Source organism: Chelon labrosus (assembly GCF_963514085.1).
Source record: "Chelon labrosus genome assembly, chromosome: 9".
Classification (NCBI taxonomy): Eukaryota; Metazoa; Chordata; class Actinopteri; order Mugiliformes; family Mugilidae; genus Chelon; species Chelon labrosus.
Window position 1 is genome coordinate 17,712,126 of NC_140359.1, and position 17,716 is coordinate 17,729,841.

A 17,716-nucleotide genomic window follows, 5' to 3' on the forward strand; every position below is an offset into this window, starting at 1 on the left:
GACTCAGATGAACCTGTTCTAAACTCTACCCGTTGGTCATTTGTATTATGGCCCTGAGAAATTATACACTAGTGCTCTCTAGTGGCAGCAGGGATAAAGATAAGAGAGATGTTGCACTCCTAAAGAAACAATGCCTTTCCAGGGATCCAGGGGTGTTTCTGTGCAAAAAAAAAAAAAGTTTAAAGGGAGCACTGAAGAAACAGAGAAAGAAAGAAAGGGAGGGAGGGATTCCAGGAAGGCGGGAGAAGGGGAGGGGAGACGGACAGGTGTATTTGGTGAGTGTATGTGCTTCAACATACATGAACAGCAAGAGAATGGAGCTCAACACCCTAGAGAAGAAGAATCTAAAACGTGGAAAAAGCAACAAGGCCTTTGAATCAGAGGTTGGTGAAATAGTCTCAATTTTCTTTAATAATATTAGAAACATTTTCTCACTTTAGGCAGCAAAAAGCGGTGGTTTAGGATACAAAAGAGATCCGATCAAAATTCAAACAGTTTTGTGCATTGAGTTACAACAAATGTGTTACCATATATCAAGTAAGTGCACGTGCAGCATGTTGTGGCTTGAGTATCCACTTTGCAGAATAAATGGGCTGAGACACATAGTTCAGTTCAGTGCGCGAAAGAGAAGACGCTCTAGTCTGAGTTACCAGTTTAAATTCAGGTTCTGAGCAAATATGTGTCATTGTGCAAGCACCCTTGTGTAAACGTGAAGCTTGTGCACCGTGCGTGTCTTTGTGTGTGTGTGTCAGGAACAGGACCACATATGCGCCGATGTGGACAGCGCTTCCGAAGATGATGCACAAAAAAAGACAGACCAGCACGACAAGAGGTTTTTGGTTTTCCCAATCGCACGTGTTCGATTTCCTCAGTTTCCTCTAAATTACCAGCCGCCCTCTTGTCCCTTTGATGTAACATTTATGTCCCCCCTCTCTCTCCTTATCTACCCCCCTTATCTGTCTTCTCTTTGTGGGCCTAGCTTCCTTGAGAAGGAAATGGAGGCACTGCAGGGCTATTTGGAAGAGCACAAGCACCGGATTGGCCTGATTTTAAAGGCACTTTTAGCAGCAGGTAAATTACCTTTGTTAGCATCTGTTAAAGTGTAACTCAGGACTCTAAATAGGTTGCAGGTGTCTCTCTGTGTCTATCTTCCAAATGCTAACATAAGCCTGAGCGTATATTTTTTCAATTCCCAGCACAGACGAGTGCAGAGCTTTTCATTAATGCTGACATTTAGTAGGAAGTGTATGCACTGTACAATAGATTTTTTTTCTGTTTGGTAATTCTGATTATTCCTGCCACATAGGATTAAAGTACCAAATGCAAGAACACAGAAAAATCTATTTCTAGTCTTGCTTAAGGGCTTGCAGTCTGAATGAAAGCTGTTTAATTCACAAACCAGCTGCACCGCGGTGAATGGACCTGTACTTATAAGCCATCAAGAATGCGTGTCAAGGTGTTATCCAAAACAGACATACAGTGATGTTGCTTTAGCCATTTCCTATACAAATATTAGGACAGAAGATAATAACAAATCCCAGAGCAGGCTATGATTTGGAAAGCTTGACGCTCTCATGTCTGCCTGACTTTGTCCTTTTTAAAAACATTTCTCTTAAAGAAAAACCGCTGCTTCAAGGAACAGCGTAAATAATTTAATCGTCAAGAGCATTAAATCAGTTAGGACCTTGAAACATCACATCATCCCTGAAGTTGTTACTGCATTTTACTGGGAAGCTGTCATAAAAAGAGAACACGCTGTATCGGAAGTCAAACTTTTTCCCTTTAACCTGCATTTTCAAAAGACATTTTGATGATGTTAATGATTTATTATGGCTCGAAGATTATTTTACAGGCTAAGGAAAACTAAGTTAAATTTAAAAATTTAAAATGTACTGGGTTAATGCAAGTGGCCCAGTATTTAATATATTTAATATACTTTTAGATGTTAAAAATAACGGATTATTCTCAGACTATCAGAGAGAGGCCGCAATTAAAAAACATGCGACATAGCCGCGAGTCTACAAAACACAGCGTATCATCTAAAGACTTACAATAAGATGAGGAAACTAAAGATAAAAGAGCAGAGAGGATGATGAATGTGAAATGTTTTTTTTTACTGCACAGGCTTTGTGAATTCCTTCATGCGTTCCTTAAGGCAAGAGCGATTCTAGGGTCAGAGCTTTAAGATATGAAGGTCAATAAAGATGGGCAACCCTGCCTTAGAGACAACATCCTTCTATCCTTTGTCTCTCCTTTTGGACTGAACTGACCCTGCAGACGCTTAGCAGCCCCCCCCCCCCCCCCAACACACACACACACACACACACACACGCACACACTTTGGGAGAGTTCATCTTAGCCGCCTCACTTTGAGAGAGGCAAATCTGTCAATTACTTTTTCGTGCTTGACTCACTCAAGCACCTCCTTCTCAATGGACATCACAGCTAGGTGCTGGAGTCTGCTTTGGCCCTTGGTCCTTCTCAGCCAAGTATGTAGCAAGGCACTAAAAGCCTTGTGTCGGCCTCTCGCAGCTACAACTGCTAACTGGTATGGTGAAGGCAACCTGAATTACATCTTTCAGGAAAGGTAACATTTCAGAATCCAGGAGATTGTACACTGTAAGCATGTCTGGAACAACATCAGCCTCACTCTTTCGTTTCAGAAAGTTTTTGGCAGCTACCACTTTTTCTGACCTAAGTTCAATGTGGTAATGCTGTGCCAGTGCTGACAAATGAGGTTCAGACAAGAAGAGTTCTGAGGATGGATTGCATGTCTGAAATACATTTAGCATCTCCTGGTTCACACTAGAAAAATGCGTTTCAAGCTCAGATATCATTCTGTCCACACAAGGAAACAACATTTTTTCTTAATTCCTCTGTGTCTGAGACTCAGCCTGCCCCACAAGTTGACTCAACTACAAATCCATCCATTCTCTTTGTCTCACGTATCTGTCCAGAGGACGGCTCAGGGATAGCTATCTGGTTTGCCTCACTCATTGCCTTTGTTTAATTGTGAAGATCTGCAGCAGTGGCATCATTGCGTCTCTGCTTAAAGGTGTCAATCTCCGTATCTTTGCGTGTCAGTGCTTGGCAATGTCAATGATCTGGAAAACCATCAGCAAATATACTGAAGAGAATTTACAAAGTTTTGCCTTCAGTCCCAGTGTGATGGGTGTGTTGATTGTGGAGAGGAACTCAATGTTAGGAGGGACATTATCAAGCAATGCTGTCACTGAACGAAGCTGGTATGCCCAGGGTGTGTTCAACAACTGTACAGGTTCACTTTGCTGTAATCCTAGCTTCTTTTGTGTGTCCAAAAACTTGAGATGGTTCACAAGTGACACACTAAAGAAAGAATGGAGACTTTCCAGCAAGCTAAAGGACTCTGTGGCTTCAGACATGTGTGACATAACACAAGATTCTGCACATATATTGCCTCAGGGTGCTGCTTTTGGAACTGGGCTTGCACACCCCCAACATCCCCACTCACGACAGCTGCTCCATCATACATTTGCGCCAAACACTTCAGCTGGTCAATTCCCTTCTGTTCCAACTGACCCTCAATTGCCGCTGTTATCAATGAGGCATCAAACTTGTGTATGTCTGGAAGGGCCAGGAACCTTTTTCTCACTGCACCCTCCAAAGACACATATCTGATACAAAGCACCAACTGTTCTGTCTTTCCATCCCTGGCCTCATCAGCCATAATGGCATACATCTTTGACTTCCCTCATCTCACTGACAATAGTTGCATTTACCTCAAATGAACAACATTCATTCATTCTGACTGAGATTTGAGAAGTAAGTGGTGTTTGATGGGGGTGTATACCACTGCAAAAATGGGTCAAACTTCTTCAAAAGTGCCATGCACTCAAAGAAATTACCTTTATTGAGGCTCTCATCTGTTTCATTATGACCTCGAAATGCTATTCATGCTTCCCCAAAAAGCAAGTCACCGCCATAACACGTTCCAGGTACTCCCTTTTTTCAGTAATTTCAGTCACACTCGCTGCCTCTATCTGCTCTACAACATTGCCTTTTGTATGACTTGCTTTGTAGCTGTTCCAACAAACAACAACATATTTGTGTGACTGAGTGGTTTCATGTTTTTGAAACTTGCTTAGTGCCTTCTTCAGATTTTAACCAAATACCCTACATGCAAAACAGAACGCTGCATTTTTGCTAGCAGAGTATTCCAGCCATGTAAAACTTTCAAACTGGCTTTCTTGGAAGGCAGCTTTAACTGTTTTTGACCAGTATCCTTATCCCCCAAGTCACAAATATCAGACCCTGCAGATTTGGCTTGGTGGCTATCATGGAGAATCTCCCTGTTCTTCTCTGCGTGTTCCATGATCCACACGTGAAACATGAGATTCACAAACGATTGTAAAAGTAATCAAGCAATCGGAACTTGTGTGTTTGTATCGCAGATTCACAAATCTGATCGTTCAACATCACAAACCTCATCCTTTTCCGTTTTCAAAAGATTTCCTGTAACAGTATCTAACATACAGATCGTCAGATACGGACCGATCAGGCTTCGCACACAAAGTTTTGAGACTATTTTCTCGCTGCTCAGATTCACAGATCCACAGATACATGATGCCTTTGAGTATCACTTGGTAACACACACACACACACACCTTAGGAGTTGGGCATCACCTGCCATCATCATACCCTCAACCATCACTGTGTTACATTAATTAGCTGATACACATAGGTTTACATGCAGTATTAGTCTTACACGTTGGCTTTAACATCAATACATATGCCTACCGAAAGCTTAACAGCAGCACAACAGCTCCAATATAAACTGTGTGGACAGAGGTTGATTGAGATTAGTTTGAGAGAACAAAACGGCAGCTAGCAAACTCCTGCTTGACAATAACAACGGTAAAAGTTAGGGCTGTTACTAATGTCTGTAATGTGTTGGTGCTGAGTGATAAAGTAAATAGGTCTTTGTTTGGTAACTTACAGGAGCCACAGTCCTCAGGTGGTCAGCCAAACCAAAAGTGTGTGCTAGCTGCGTGGGGGAGGGGTAAACTAGAGAGGTGGCTCATACCACTGCAATGCAGGGGGGGGGGGGGGGGGAGGTGCATTCCCCCTTGAAATATTATGTTTAAACCACATACTTTATACTATTGTGCTGAATTTTTTGTCATCTTATCATAAACTAACTAAACTTTAATTTAACAAAAACGTTACTCAACTCTTATCTTTTGGGTTGCTGGGACAAAACGCATGACAGAGTGACAAGATATTATAGATGCTGATAAGTCAGACTTGTCCTCTGAGGATGTCATGTTTCGGCAGTGCAGTACGTCTTTGTGGCACTCCAGTCATTCTAACACTAACTACACTCCCAACGTCTGTTTAACTGTTGGATGTGAAGCGGCAAATAAAAGCAAAGGCTCAATTAATTCTGATGTAAAAAAGATTCAAGTGAATAAAACGCGGTCAGCGCCCTGAGCCTGCGGGATGTGATTCACGTTAATTCCAGATTTGTTTTTAGGCTTTGTTGCCATGGTGATAGCGGCATGTGTCCTGAACTTCCAACGGGCTGTGGGGCTGCTGGTCATCTCCTTGGTAACCATATTCTTCCTGGTCTGGGATTGGATGATGGAGCGCTATGGCGACCAGCTGTGGGAAGCTCTCACTCCTGTTAGAGACCTTCTCAGAAGAAACTGGTTTTGGATAAGATGGTGAGAAATCAGTGTGTCAGTGTTTCTACCCTGAAGTGAGCGCCTTCCTCATCAAGAGAAGTGGGGGCGACTTACTGGTCTCTTTTTTTTTTCTGTCTTTTTTTTTCATCAGAAAACCAATGTACAAAGCGTAGTAGAGTCAGTCTACTGAAAAAACCCCTTTTGTAGATGTAATGTGAATAATGTGCATGGCAGCTCAGACAAGTTCAAGGTTTCTCGGTCTCCTGGAAACAACAAATGTCCTCAAATGGAGGAAGTTCATTGTCAGTGGAAGTGGCATGAGCACTGAGTTCAAACAGGGCAGGATAAAGGAAACAAGAGCAGGTGATGGTGTGAGAAGTGCTGCAGTGCACATAAAGGACAGTAATTACACCATAGCTCGAGGACATTGGATGTTACCTCAGTGGGAGGACACAGTGGAGACTATAACGATATAACAAGAATGTGACAAAAGTGGGCTAAATATACATGCATCCACAGAGGGTTAAAGATTCTCACTTTTCCTGACCACCCACTGTTCATGCTGCCACTATGGAGAGTTGCAAACACACACATATACTCCTGTAGTCATAAAAGGAGTGAAAAAACATACCTTTCTTTGGTTTAATGATTTATAGTCTTTTAATACCATGGATATATTTTATATTGCGCCTATATCTTTTACTACCACCTGCTCTGGCATATATAACTAATTTTTGTCTACAAATCAAACCACCTTCGGGATAGTTATGAGGTTGTAGCTGAAGTGCGAGAAGTGGTGTTTTATAGGAGCTGTGAGCAAACATTTACTCGCATATTGGATCTCATATAGCTGGTAAGCAAAGTGGAGTTTGTATCTGTTATGTCTGCTGTTTTTTTACAAGTATGTCATATCAAGGTGATTGTACTACATACACTGATTAATCACAATATTAAAACCACTGACAGGAGAAGTAAATAACATTGACCATCTTGTGATAATTCAGTATTCTGCTGGGAAACATTCGGACCTGGCATTCATGTGGATGTAACTTAGACATGGACCACCCACCTAGACCCCCACCCCATAGCAATGACGCTCCTTGATGGCAGCAGCCATCCCCAGCAGGATGCAGGCTGACACAGGCACATACACAAAAATGGTTTAGGAACAACTCAAAAAAATGAAAAACAGCACAAGGTGTTGACCTGGCCTCTAAATTCACTAGATCCCAAACTTATCAAGTATCTGTGAGATGTACTGGAACAAGTCTGCACCATATTTTGCATGCCCTCTCCTTGTCGTCCCTCTTTATTCAGGATAATATGTGTTTTGGTACTGGTGGCCATGGTGTGCTGGCTTGTCCTGGACACGGCCAAGCAAGGGATCAGACAGCTTGTGTCTTTCTGTGGTTTGCTGCTGTTGACCTTCTTGATGCTGCTGTTCTCCAAACACCCATTCAGGGTAAGAGACGCTCATGTGAACTTCTTCATACACACACACAAAAACAAAATAATAATTGATGTGTTGTATACATCTGTTTTGCAGTGGTCCTGGCAAACTTTGTTGTGGGGGATTGGACTACAGTTTATCTTTGGTCTGCTGATCCTCAGGACCACAGTTGGCTTAAGTGCACTGCAATGGCTTGGAGACCAAGTGGAGGTATAAATACTGTAAATAGTCAAAACATAGTTTATAATATAAGTCTTCCTATAGTCTGCCAGCGTAAAAGTTCACAGTCAGCGTTGATAATTTGGGAGATTTACCTGTCGCTTTAGTTCGCAAGCAATTATTCTCGCTTCACATTTACTCAGTAGATTATGATGAAGGCTGGCATGTTGAAAGATAAAATCAGCTGCCTTAACAAGGTCTGTCGCTAACAATTCAAAATCTCCTCCATGCAGATATTTCTGTCATTCACAGACGCTGGATCAGAGTTTGTGTTTGGTCCCAGTTACGCTGAACACTTATTTGCCTTCAAGGTATGGCACATCACTGCAATGCAAACAACTGAATAATTAACTGCACTGTCCTGTGAGAAATCTAGATCCTAAAAGAAAAAGATATACAGGAATATACATAACTACTGCTAAGACGATAGTAATGATTGTGGACTCTCTACAGGTGATGCCTATATTGATTTTTCTAAGCTCGGTCATCTCCATGCTCTACTACATTGGTTTCATGCCCTGGCTCATTTGCAAGGTGAGAAAGAAGGAGGATGCAGGGACTGAGATAAACATCTGGTGTGAAACTAATTATTTCTGACTATTAATTTAGAGATAAGAAAAAAAAAACTGAAGTACTTTTATAATAATTTCCCACAGTTTAGTAATTTCTCCTTGACTTTTTACTGATGCTGATTTCCTCCCAGATTGGATTCATAATGCAGGTTACCATGGGAACATCTCCGGCTGAATCAGTGGCTGCAGCTGGAAATATATTCCTAGGACATGTACGCAATCGTAACCATAATCCTCAACCAGATATTACAGTACAGCATGTATCAAAACTATTAGTCAGAATCAACTCAAGCCGTGTCCTTACCTGTCCTCCAGACGGAGACACCTCTCCTGATTGGTCCGTACATCGGCGAGCTAACGATCTCTGAGATCCACGCTGTGATGACGGGGGGATTTGCTGGCATCTCTGGGACCATTATGGGAGCCTTTATCTCCTTTGGGGTGAGGGGAAAGACGTGCAGAATTAAAGTTTTTAAACTTCAAAGAAAGTCAATATTTAGGTAAAAGAATGTTTTTTTAAAGCTGTGGCTAGATGTTTCATCATCATTTCTCAACCATCTCTGTGGTGGAATATGAATGCCAATGTTTAATCTAGAAGGTTTATACCTCCCATTAATAATTGTGTGCATTTCTGTATCAGTTATTAATGAATGCCCAACTTCAAGGAGCAAGATATTTGCAATAGTCTAAACTTATAAGAATGCTAATTAGGGTGATATGACAGAAAATACCTAATACGGCCTGAAATGTTTTAATTCCTGGTCAAAGGCAGGCTGTCACTAATGTGAGATGTTTCAAATGACACCATCAGGAAGGAAATGACCGACAGTTGAATTTATGTAACTTTTTCAATGTGCCTCCGTTTGAGGTTGAGGCAACGCACCTGTTGACAGCATCACTGATGTCTGCTCCTGCCTCCCTGGCTATCGGCAAGACGTTCTGGCCTGAGAGGGAGATATCGCCTGTAACGTCCGATCGTGTCCTCAAAATCAACAAAGGGTAGGAGAGATGAGCATTGCAAACAATAAAAACTCTACTGTCCGCTTGAGTCAAATGAAAGCTCGAGAATATTTGTCTCACAAGGCTGACTGAAACAAAGAGAAATCTCTTTATCAAAGGATCACCGACATTCCATCACTTCCTAAATCTGCTCCTCGTTTCCCTGCAGCTTCATCGTGTCGCACAACATCTGCATGTGGCTTTGTATGAGAGCTTGTATGCCTTCAACCTGTGATCTTGACAAAATCAGTGAGAGCAACCAAAAACCTGATGTACATTTTTAAGAATTGTATTGAGCACCAAGATGCTTTTAATAGTTAATAATGTCTTTGATCATTAATGATGTATGTAATGTTTAAAAAAAAAAGGTAGGGCGACTAGAATCCAGATGTAATACTACTGTCACTAATGCCTGTACACTGATGACGCTGTGATATCTTGATGCGACTGCGATCGTAGATAGAGCGACATATAACCAAGTGTTACCTCCCTCCTCAGACAGAGCCAGAATGTGTTGGAGGCGGCGTCCCAGGGTGCATCCGATGCTGTCAGTCTAGTGGCCAACATTATTGCCATCCTGATTGCCTTCCTGGCACTGCTGGCCTTTTCCGACGCTGTCCTCTCCTGGCTGGGTGGGATGTTCGACTGTCAGCAGCTCAGCTTCTCGGTGAAGGCCCCGACCAGACACACAAATACATCTTCCAGCTCTCTAACATACTGTAAACCTACAGCAAACATATGTGACCAACCTCTCTCACTCTGTCCCTGCTTTAGCTCATCTGCTCCTATGTGTTCATGCCGCTCGCCTTCATGTTGGGGGTTTCCTGGGAGGACAGTTTCATCGTTGCTGAGCTGATCGGCATAAAGACCTTCATCAATGAGTTTGTGGCCTACCAGAAGCTGTCAGAGTATATACAGAAGAGGAAGGCAGGAGGGCCAGAATATGTGAACAACGTAAAACAGTTTATTTCTGTAGGTCTCATTCTCACTGCTTCTCCTTCAATATGTTAATTGCCTCTTACTTTTGTGAAAGTGTGTATAAGGTAAATATAATTACTATAATATATTTTGTGTTTTGTGCCAGTAAACATTGCATGCTGATTGAGCTTCACTCTAGTGCACTGTATTTACTACTAGTGGTGGTGTCAATAATCATGGTATACACCAATCAGGCATAACATTACAGCCACCTTCCTAATATTGTGTAGGTCTCCCTTGTGCCTCTAAACCAGTTGTGACTCATCAGTGAATGGACATGGATCTTCTGAGGGTGTCCTGTGGTGTTTGGCAACAGAATGTTGTTAGTGGGGGCCTTTTGGGTTGAGGGGAGGGGCCTCTATGGCTCATCCCACAGATACTTGATCAATTTGAGGTCTAGTGACTTTGGAGGCCAGGTCAATACCTTGTGCTGTTCTTCATGTTTTTTTTTAGTTGTTCCTAAACCGTTTTTGTGTGTGTGCCTGTGTCAGGGGGAGTGTCATTGCTATGGGGTGGGGGTGCCTGGTCTGGTCTAGGTGGATGGTACATGTCTAAGTAACATCCACATGAATGCCAGATCCAACAGTTTCCCAGCAGAACATTGTATTGTCACAAGATGGTCAATGTTATTTACTTCTCCTGTCAGTGGTTTTAATGTTATGCCTGATTGGGGTGTGTCATGTGCATGACTCTTTAAAGTAGTTAAGTATGATAACAGTGCTCAATCCAAAATGAAAGAAAAAGGAAGAGGAGAAAGGGACAAGGCAGTGGTAAGCAAAGCAGATAAAAGCTCATCTTCACTTATCAGTGGTTTTAATGTTGTGGCTGATCAGTGTACGTGAGCAATGGCAGGGAGAAAATTGTGGCAAGGAAACATCAGTTGTGTAGGTTTTTTTTATAAAGAAATAAGTGATTTATAAGGACATTCAAAATGTTTCATCCTTGTCCTTGAGGTTTCATTCAGGGCTATTCGTTGAGTGTAAACTCTTTCCAAGATGAAACAAGATAACTCTAAGGTGTGTCTGAGCTAGCTGCCTACACACGTGTGAGCCACTAGCATTAGGCCTGTGCAGTTTATTTCCATCTATAATCCTGATTAACGTTGGCCGCGTGACTTTTGCTGTGGTTTTGTACTCGTATTGGTTTTTCACTTATGCAGCCAGATCTCCAAAATACCAAAAGTCATACCAAAGGTGGTATGTGACTATGCAGTTATATCAAGATCTACAGAATAATATCATTTATATAACTGGGGTTGACTGACTTTCATTTGTGGTAATCACACTCCTGCATTACCTGGGCATATAAACTGAAACTATTAGTTCGTGTTTTATGAGAAGGTTAAATGATGTCCCATTGGAGGACCCGTCTTTAAAACTAACTCTGTACATTATCTCAGAGAAAATCTTATTTTGTTATATATATACCTCACCCATTATCTCCTAATGCGATTCAAGTAGATAATATCATTTTAAATGATCAACTTCTATTGAGAAAATGTGGAGTTGGCCTGCAACAATTGCATCTAGTGGGTGTTTTTAGCTTTAACGGTTACATTTGGCAGTGGAAACATGTGCACATGATAATTTACTACACACAACTAAGTGGATATTCATATCACTTATCATTTTAGATGAATTCTCCGTCTTCATCTAGGTCCACTCTGAAACCATTGCAACCTACGCTTTGTGTGGATTCTCCAACTTCGCTGCCCTGGGAATGTCTGTTGGAGCCATGTGTGAGTGCCTTATCATTTTATGATGTTCCAGCTTTTGCAAAATTAAAATTAAAATTGTTGCTATTTTAATCCAGAATTGTGTTATCTCAGATGCGATCACAAATGTAGCAGGAAGTACAGGATACAGTCTCTGGCGCACATAGAACTGCACAGGATGAAATGATCTCATATGTCCTTGATTATTATTTTTTTTTGGCTGGCACAATCCATCTGCTGCAATGAGGTGAGTTACACAGTGTGTGGGCTGACTGAGAAGTCTGTTTCGGTTAGCTTGTTTGGGCCTTGAACCCCCTAAAATCAAAAGAAAACTCAGATATTGTCTCAATTCCCAAGCATGAACATCTGCAAATATCCAGAACGTAATATATGCACCCATAACAACTGTCAACGCATTCAGATGACAAGTGTGAGGAACTCATGAGCTCAACAAAAACCATTTAGTGAATCATCATGATTTGCAATTGCAGAGTAACTGAAAGAAAGTATAAGGTTAAATAAATAAAGAGACTGGGGCATTTTGGATTAGGGATATGTAAAGCAAAGAGGGAGATTCAGAAATCGCAAGTTGAACATTCATAAATTTCTGTGTCCCTGACAAATGACAAGGTTGTCCTTGACAAGTTTTAAAAGGACGGAAAATCAGTGGAAGGTCTTGATTATTAAATTCTACTCAGAAGAAATGAGAGCAAAAACTGTCAGTGGATACGAGAAGTCACTTCATTTACTGTCTTATTTGCTGGCTTTGCTGACTTAATATTATTATAAAGTACGACTTCTTGTTTTTTAACGCGTCGTTGTTCTATTTCCAGCTGCGTTGGCTCCAGATAGGCGATCGGACATCTCCAGTTGTGGCCTCAGATCTTTGATTGCAGGCAGCGTATCCTGTTTCATGACTGCTTGTATTGCAGGTGGATTTTTTTGCTCTTATCTGCTCCTGTTCGTTCTTCTTCGTGTTCAGGCTGCGTGTTTCCTATCGGTTATAGATAGATAGATAGATAGATAGATAGATAGATAGATAGATAGACAACTTTATTGTTCCCTTTGGGAGGTTCCTGCAGGGAAATTGACAATTATTATTGTGGGTCTCTATCAGTTACACTTTGCGGGTTTACCAAAAATTGTCACACTACACAAAATGATACAGGAAGCCATGACGTTCATTTTCTTAAAGCGAGTACCAGAAGAAAACTAAAACTTTTAATATGCTAAGCGATCAGGTGTTAATTAGTGATGAAATGCAACCATAACTGTAAATATTCTTCTTCTTCTTCTTCTTCTTCTTCTTCTGATAGATAGATAGATAGATAGATAGATAGATAGATAGATATTTTATATCTAAATGAAATATACGGTACAAAATATAACCTGTCACTCGAGTGTTAATCTATCTGTGGGTTTTTATTGCAGGTATGTTGTACATCCCTGATCCTCAGTGCCCACTTTTCTTGAGCACAGAGTTCAACAACACCAACGTGTCCAGCAGCTTACAGCTCCTCACCTGCTGCGCCCAGCTATATGACAGGTGTGTGTGTGGGTGTACTGCGGGCCTGCACCACGTTTGGAACTCGTCTTTGTGCCCGTCTTGTCATCATCCATTAGCCATTTATAGTAAATGTAATGCTGACATCTCACTTCAGCTATTAGTAAGCCACAAACTGCTTTTTTTTTCTTTTTAAATGAATGTAGAGGGTTGTGTGATTCAGTGTGTGTGTGTGTTTGTTTCGCTGGCAGCGTGACGGTGTACGAGCCGTGGAACGTGACGACTGGGGAGGGATTCGGAGAGAGCAGTCTGCGAGGCTGCTGCACAATGACACCCCCCGAACATTTCAACTGCAGCTTGGTGCTGTGAATCACTGCGAACAAACAGGATTACCTGAATGATAGGAACACGTGCTTCTTTTTAAAAAGTGTTTTTTAATGTAATAAACCTAATGTAATAAATTATATCAAGTAACATAAAAAACGTTAGTATGAAATATGTCATTGTTCGCAAGGTACACTTTAGTTCTGATATATATTTTTGACACCATTTTTTTTTTTAAACGAATGTCTCCTTTTTACTGAAGTATTTCTACTGAGTTTAACTCTCTTATTGTCTTCCATCTCTTGTAAGGTTTGATATAGCTCAAAATAATTTTTTTTAATTAGTTAACAAAATCTCTGGTTGTCATGGTGATCCACATATATATATTTTTTATTTTCAGTATATGCTAATAAATAAATCTGTTGACATTATAAGGAGGGTCAGTCATCTTGATACTTCACACTGTCTCCTTACTCTTTATTACAGTTTAATACACGATTACCTTTTGTATTGTAATATACTGGTTATATACTTTTTCTCTCCACAAACTTTTGGTCCTTCTTAAAGGGAAATTACTGTTTTTTGGACCTTATTTCTGGCATAAAATACAATTGTTTATTCACCCATATAACTTTGGTGTCATTTGGAGTCGTTTGGAAGACATTTAGATCCGCGTATATCCATATATACTTACAACCTGTCTATTCCAGGTTGTAAAAAACAGTAATTCCCCTTTAAATGCTTAGTTCGGATTGCAACCAAATCAGAGTCACACACTTCATGTGTTTCTCTATTTCAGAAACTCCAGATTCTCAGTGTTTATAGCATCAGCAATTATCTACAAATTACATTCAAGTGAAGGGGCTATGCCTGCTCACTCAACTTGTCAGTTTCTGCAGCTTTATCCTCCAAAACTAGCTATAATAGATTTGTTGCTTTATTCTGGTACTTCAGCTGCTTTTATGTAGTTATGCTGTGGTTTATGTCTTCTTCATGTGCTTTTTGTTCTCTATAATACTGTGTAACTTGGCTGCAAATAAGCTCATGTGGGTTTTCTGCCTTAATACATTCATATTTTATTCACCTTTAGGCAACTCTTAGACATAAAAACATTTTGTGTTCATAGTATGTTACAGGAATGTATTGATTGTGCCCCATTTACCTGTTGAAGTCTAAAGGATAAGCAGGACAAGATAAGACAAGACATGATAGAGAAGGAGAGGAGGGAGCTTAAGGACCAAATTGCCATAAACTGGGAAAAAATACCATTAGTACTATATAGAAATTTAAGCAAAATATATAATAAAAAGGTGTTAAAGCAGTAAATATGAAAGAGCCAGTGCCTGATGGACTAGTTAGAAATGCAGCAGCAGTGTAAAGTATCGCACTTGTGAACAACATGCAAATGATGTTGAACATATGTTGCCGCAGTCCCAATTTCAAAACATCAGATGGCACACAAGCTGTATATGTAGTCAAAAAAGAAACAGAACCTGAAACACATCTGTCACTACATACTTATAGAAAAGGCAAAACCTTTACTTCACTTTTCCCGCCTTGCTCAAGTGCGCTAAGAATTACGGTAGCAGTATAACATCTGACCACTAGATGACACTGGTGTCTTGTAGTTTGCATTCAGCATTGGGCCCCCACAGATCAGTCAGCCACTCTGCTCTGACTGGCAGACCAATTGTCCGAGGCTCATTAATACTAAGAGAGAAGTGATAGACTGCCCACCGAACAAAGAGGAGGGTATCGGAACAGTGCTCTTGCAACATGTGCATGTGTGAGAGGAGCATGCAGTCCCAGAGACGGCAAATGACAGTCTCTTCATTAAATCCACCGCAAGCAAAAGGTCAGATGGCTCCCTTCTCGGTGGGCAGGAGGTGTGTTCACATGTGTGAATTTCACACACCCACAGAGAGGGAACATTAAACTCAGCCATCAGACACTGACACATAGGGCATTTTAAGGCTCTGTGTTACCATGTGTCCCCTATTAAAAAAATATATAAATAAATAAATTTATATCCCAATGAGCTCATTTTCATGATCTTGTTTATCAGCACTGTCGAAGAGACAGCGTGCTTAAGACATGGGGCTGTGATCAGGAAAGGAAAGCAGCCTTCAACTCTGGAGTGTCTGTGGAGGAAGAAGAATTAGAAACGGGGCCTGTTTGGATTTCATTGTCGTTGGCTAATGTGTGAGAAATAATCTTATGAACACAACGCAGCATATACGGGAAATATGGACCAAAGCCGTCTTCTGTTGTGCGTCATGCCTAATCAACCTGGACCGTGATGGACTGTGAATGAACACTGTTTGACAGGTGTCCTGTTTTTATTTGTATTCAGACGTCAAAATGGACAAATGATGTTTAGTCATTTGTCCAAAATAGCTCAGGCAAGCATCAGAGATACACATAGTTTTTTAACCAAGGAAAAAAAATACCAAATAAAGATCTGGGCTAAAAAAATTAGTCTTGTGGAAGATTTGCGATGTCAGTAAAGTATTTTTTGTGATTATTGTAATCATTACATGCATCTGCAAATATATATATAAAAAAAGTTTCACTCAATAGTGTTCCACTACATTAAAAATCACTTAAATTCAACCTGCACATAACACTTTACACACTTACAACTAAATTTGTTGTATGAATAAGACAGGGGCAAATGTAGTAACAAGAAAGAAGATATGGATAAATCCTATTGGGGGAATAAATGAATACATTTGTGCTCAGAACCTATAAGGTTATAAGTTTATGTCAGGCACTTCACACTGGTTAAAATATCATATGTTTTTTATTTTAAATCAAACTATAGATTTGCAATTTACACCCCTGCTTGCAGCACAGAGGAGATCCAAGGATGAATGGAAAGAAAATTAGATAGATGGAGTAAAGATGAAGGGGAGGGGGGAGAAAAAAAAAACAGAGAAGAAGAGGTTAAGGCTGGTGGATATTGGATTGTCATGTAGCACCACTCCAGCCCAAGGAGAGGGGGATGAAGAGGAGGAGAGAGAAACGGAATAATGGAGATGTAGTTGTCATCCACCAGCACTCCAAAGAGCACACAAAGGAAGAGGGGACGGCGAGAGGGAGGCCGCTGGGATGGAGGGAGCATATGGAGGTGGATTGAGGAACAGCGGAAAACAGATTGAAACTGGAGTTTGGGAGGATTCAGAGAGGCACTTAGAGGGATGATTAGAAAAGACATAGATGGTAAGAGCATGAAAAAAGGATCAGAGAGGAAGGGAAAGAGGGAAGGTGGGTGAGGAAGGAGCAAGTGTGATTAGATAGATAGATAGATAGATAGATAGATAGATAGATAGATAGATAGATAATCAACTTATTGACAACCAAAGCTACACAAACATTTAGGAGACTGTTGTGTCTAATCACTGTTCTGTGTGATAAGCTCTCTGCCTAACAAACCTTAATTGATGTTTTAATTGCTCGTTGACACATAATTACACGGACGTGACTTGGCGCAGGCCGGGAAATTAAACAGGAGAATCCCTGACAAATAAATGTGCGCGGGCACACAGACGGACCGGCGCACTGATTGCGGTGGATGGCAGAGGGGCATGTTTCTAGTCAGGAAAATGACACGGAAAAGTGGAGATCATGTTAGTGAGATTAACATAGTTTATAGAGAAACACACTGACAGGTTACAGTACACCAGAGGTGATTTTGTTTTAATCTAATCGACTGTACAAACCCTGTGGCATGGGAGCACTGACATTTGCCTTTTTTCATGTGCTTTTCAGTTCATTGTTCTCATTGGCAGCATGTGGAAATAACCTTTAATGCATGACTCCATAGCAACATAAAAACTAAGCGTTTAATGCAACTATAAAATTTGATTTAGCCACGTAAGAAATGTTTCATAAACATAAGTGCATATTAATTGTCCGATTCAGATAAACAATGAGGACACATGACAAGAAATTAGGAAAACAAACTCAGAGATTAGTGTATTTGTAGAAGTATTTGGTTTTAAATTTACTGCACACCGAGTGATGTGATGCACACGGCCTCAGAAATCCACTCCTACATCTATTGTGTTCTTTGCAGATTTCTCTATCCACGTTTGTTTTCTTAATATCTAGATAAATTATTTCAACTGCTAAGTGTAATAAGAAATAATAATAAGAATAATAAGAATAATAAAAGCCTTTTGTTTAAGGTTTCGTTCACTGAAATGTGAATTGTTCATTGAAATCTTTAATTAAAAGTATTTTTGGAAGGATGGAAGTTCACCTTAAGCGTTATGTTTTGTATAATTACAT

At 40.5% G+C, this 17,716-nt stretch overlaps 1 protein-coding gene across 1 annotated transcript; it reads left to right on the forward strand.

Annotated features, from left to right (window-relative positions):
• Window positions 1-299: 299 nt before the first annotated feature.
• Window positions 300-13,468, forward strand: LOC311492380 (solute carrier family 28 member 3-like; the record flags this gene model as incomplete). Its single annotated transcript, XM_084550645.1, has 17 exons — window positions 300-383; window positions 753-832; window positions 980-1,071; window positions 5,513-5,702; window positions 6,981-7,125; window positions 7,210-7,323; window positions 7,566-7,643; window positions 7,786-7,866; window positions 8,036-8,116; window positions 8,220-8,345; window positions 8,773-8,903; window positions 9,402-9,570; window positions 9,678-9,875; window positions 11,538-11,619; window positions 12,429-12,527; window positions 13,027-13,141; window positions 13,351-13,468. 17 exons carry the CDS (start codon window positions 300-302, stop codon window positions 13,466-13,468), a joined length of 1,983 nt encoding a protein of 660 aa, XP_084406771.1.
• Between the last annotated feature and the right edge of the window lie 4,248 nt (window positions 13,469-17,716).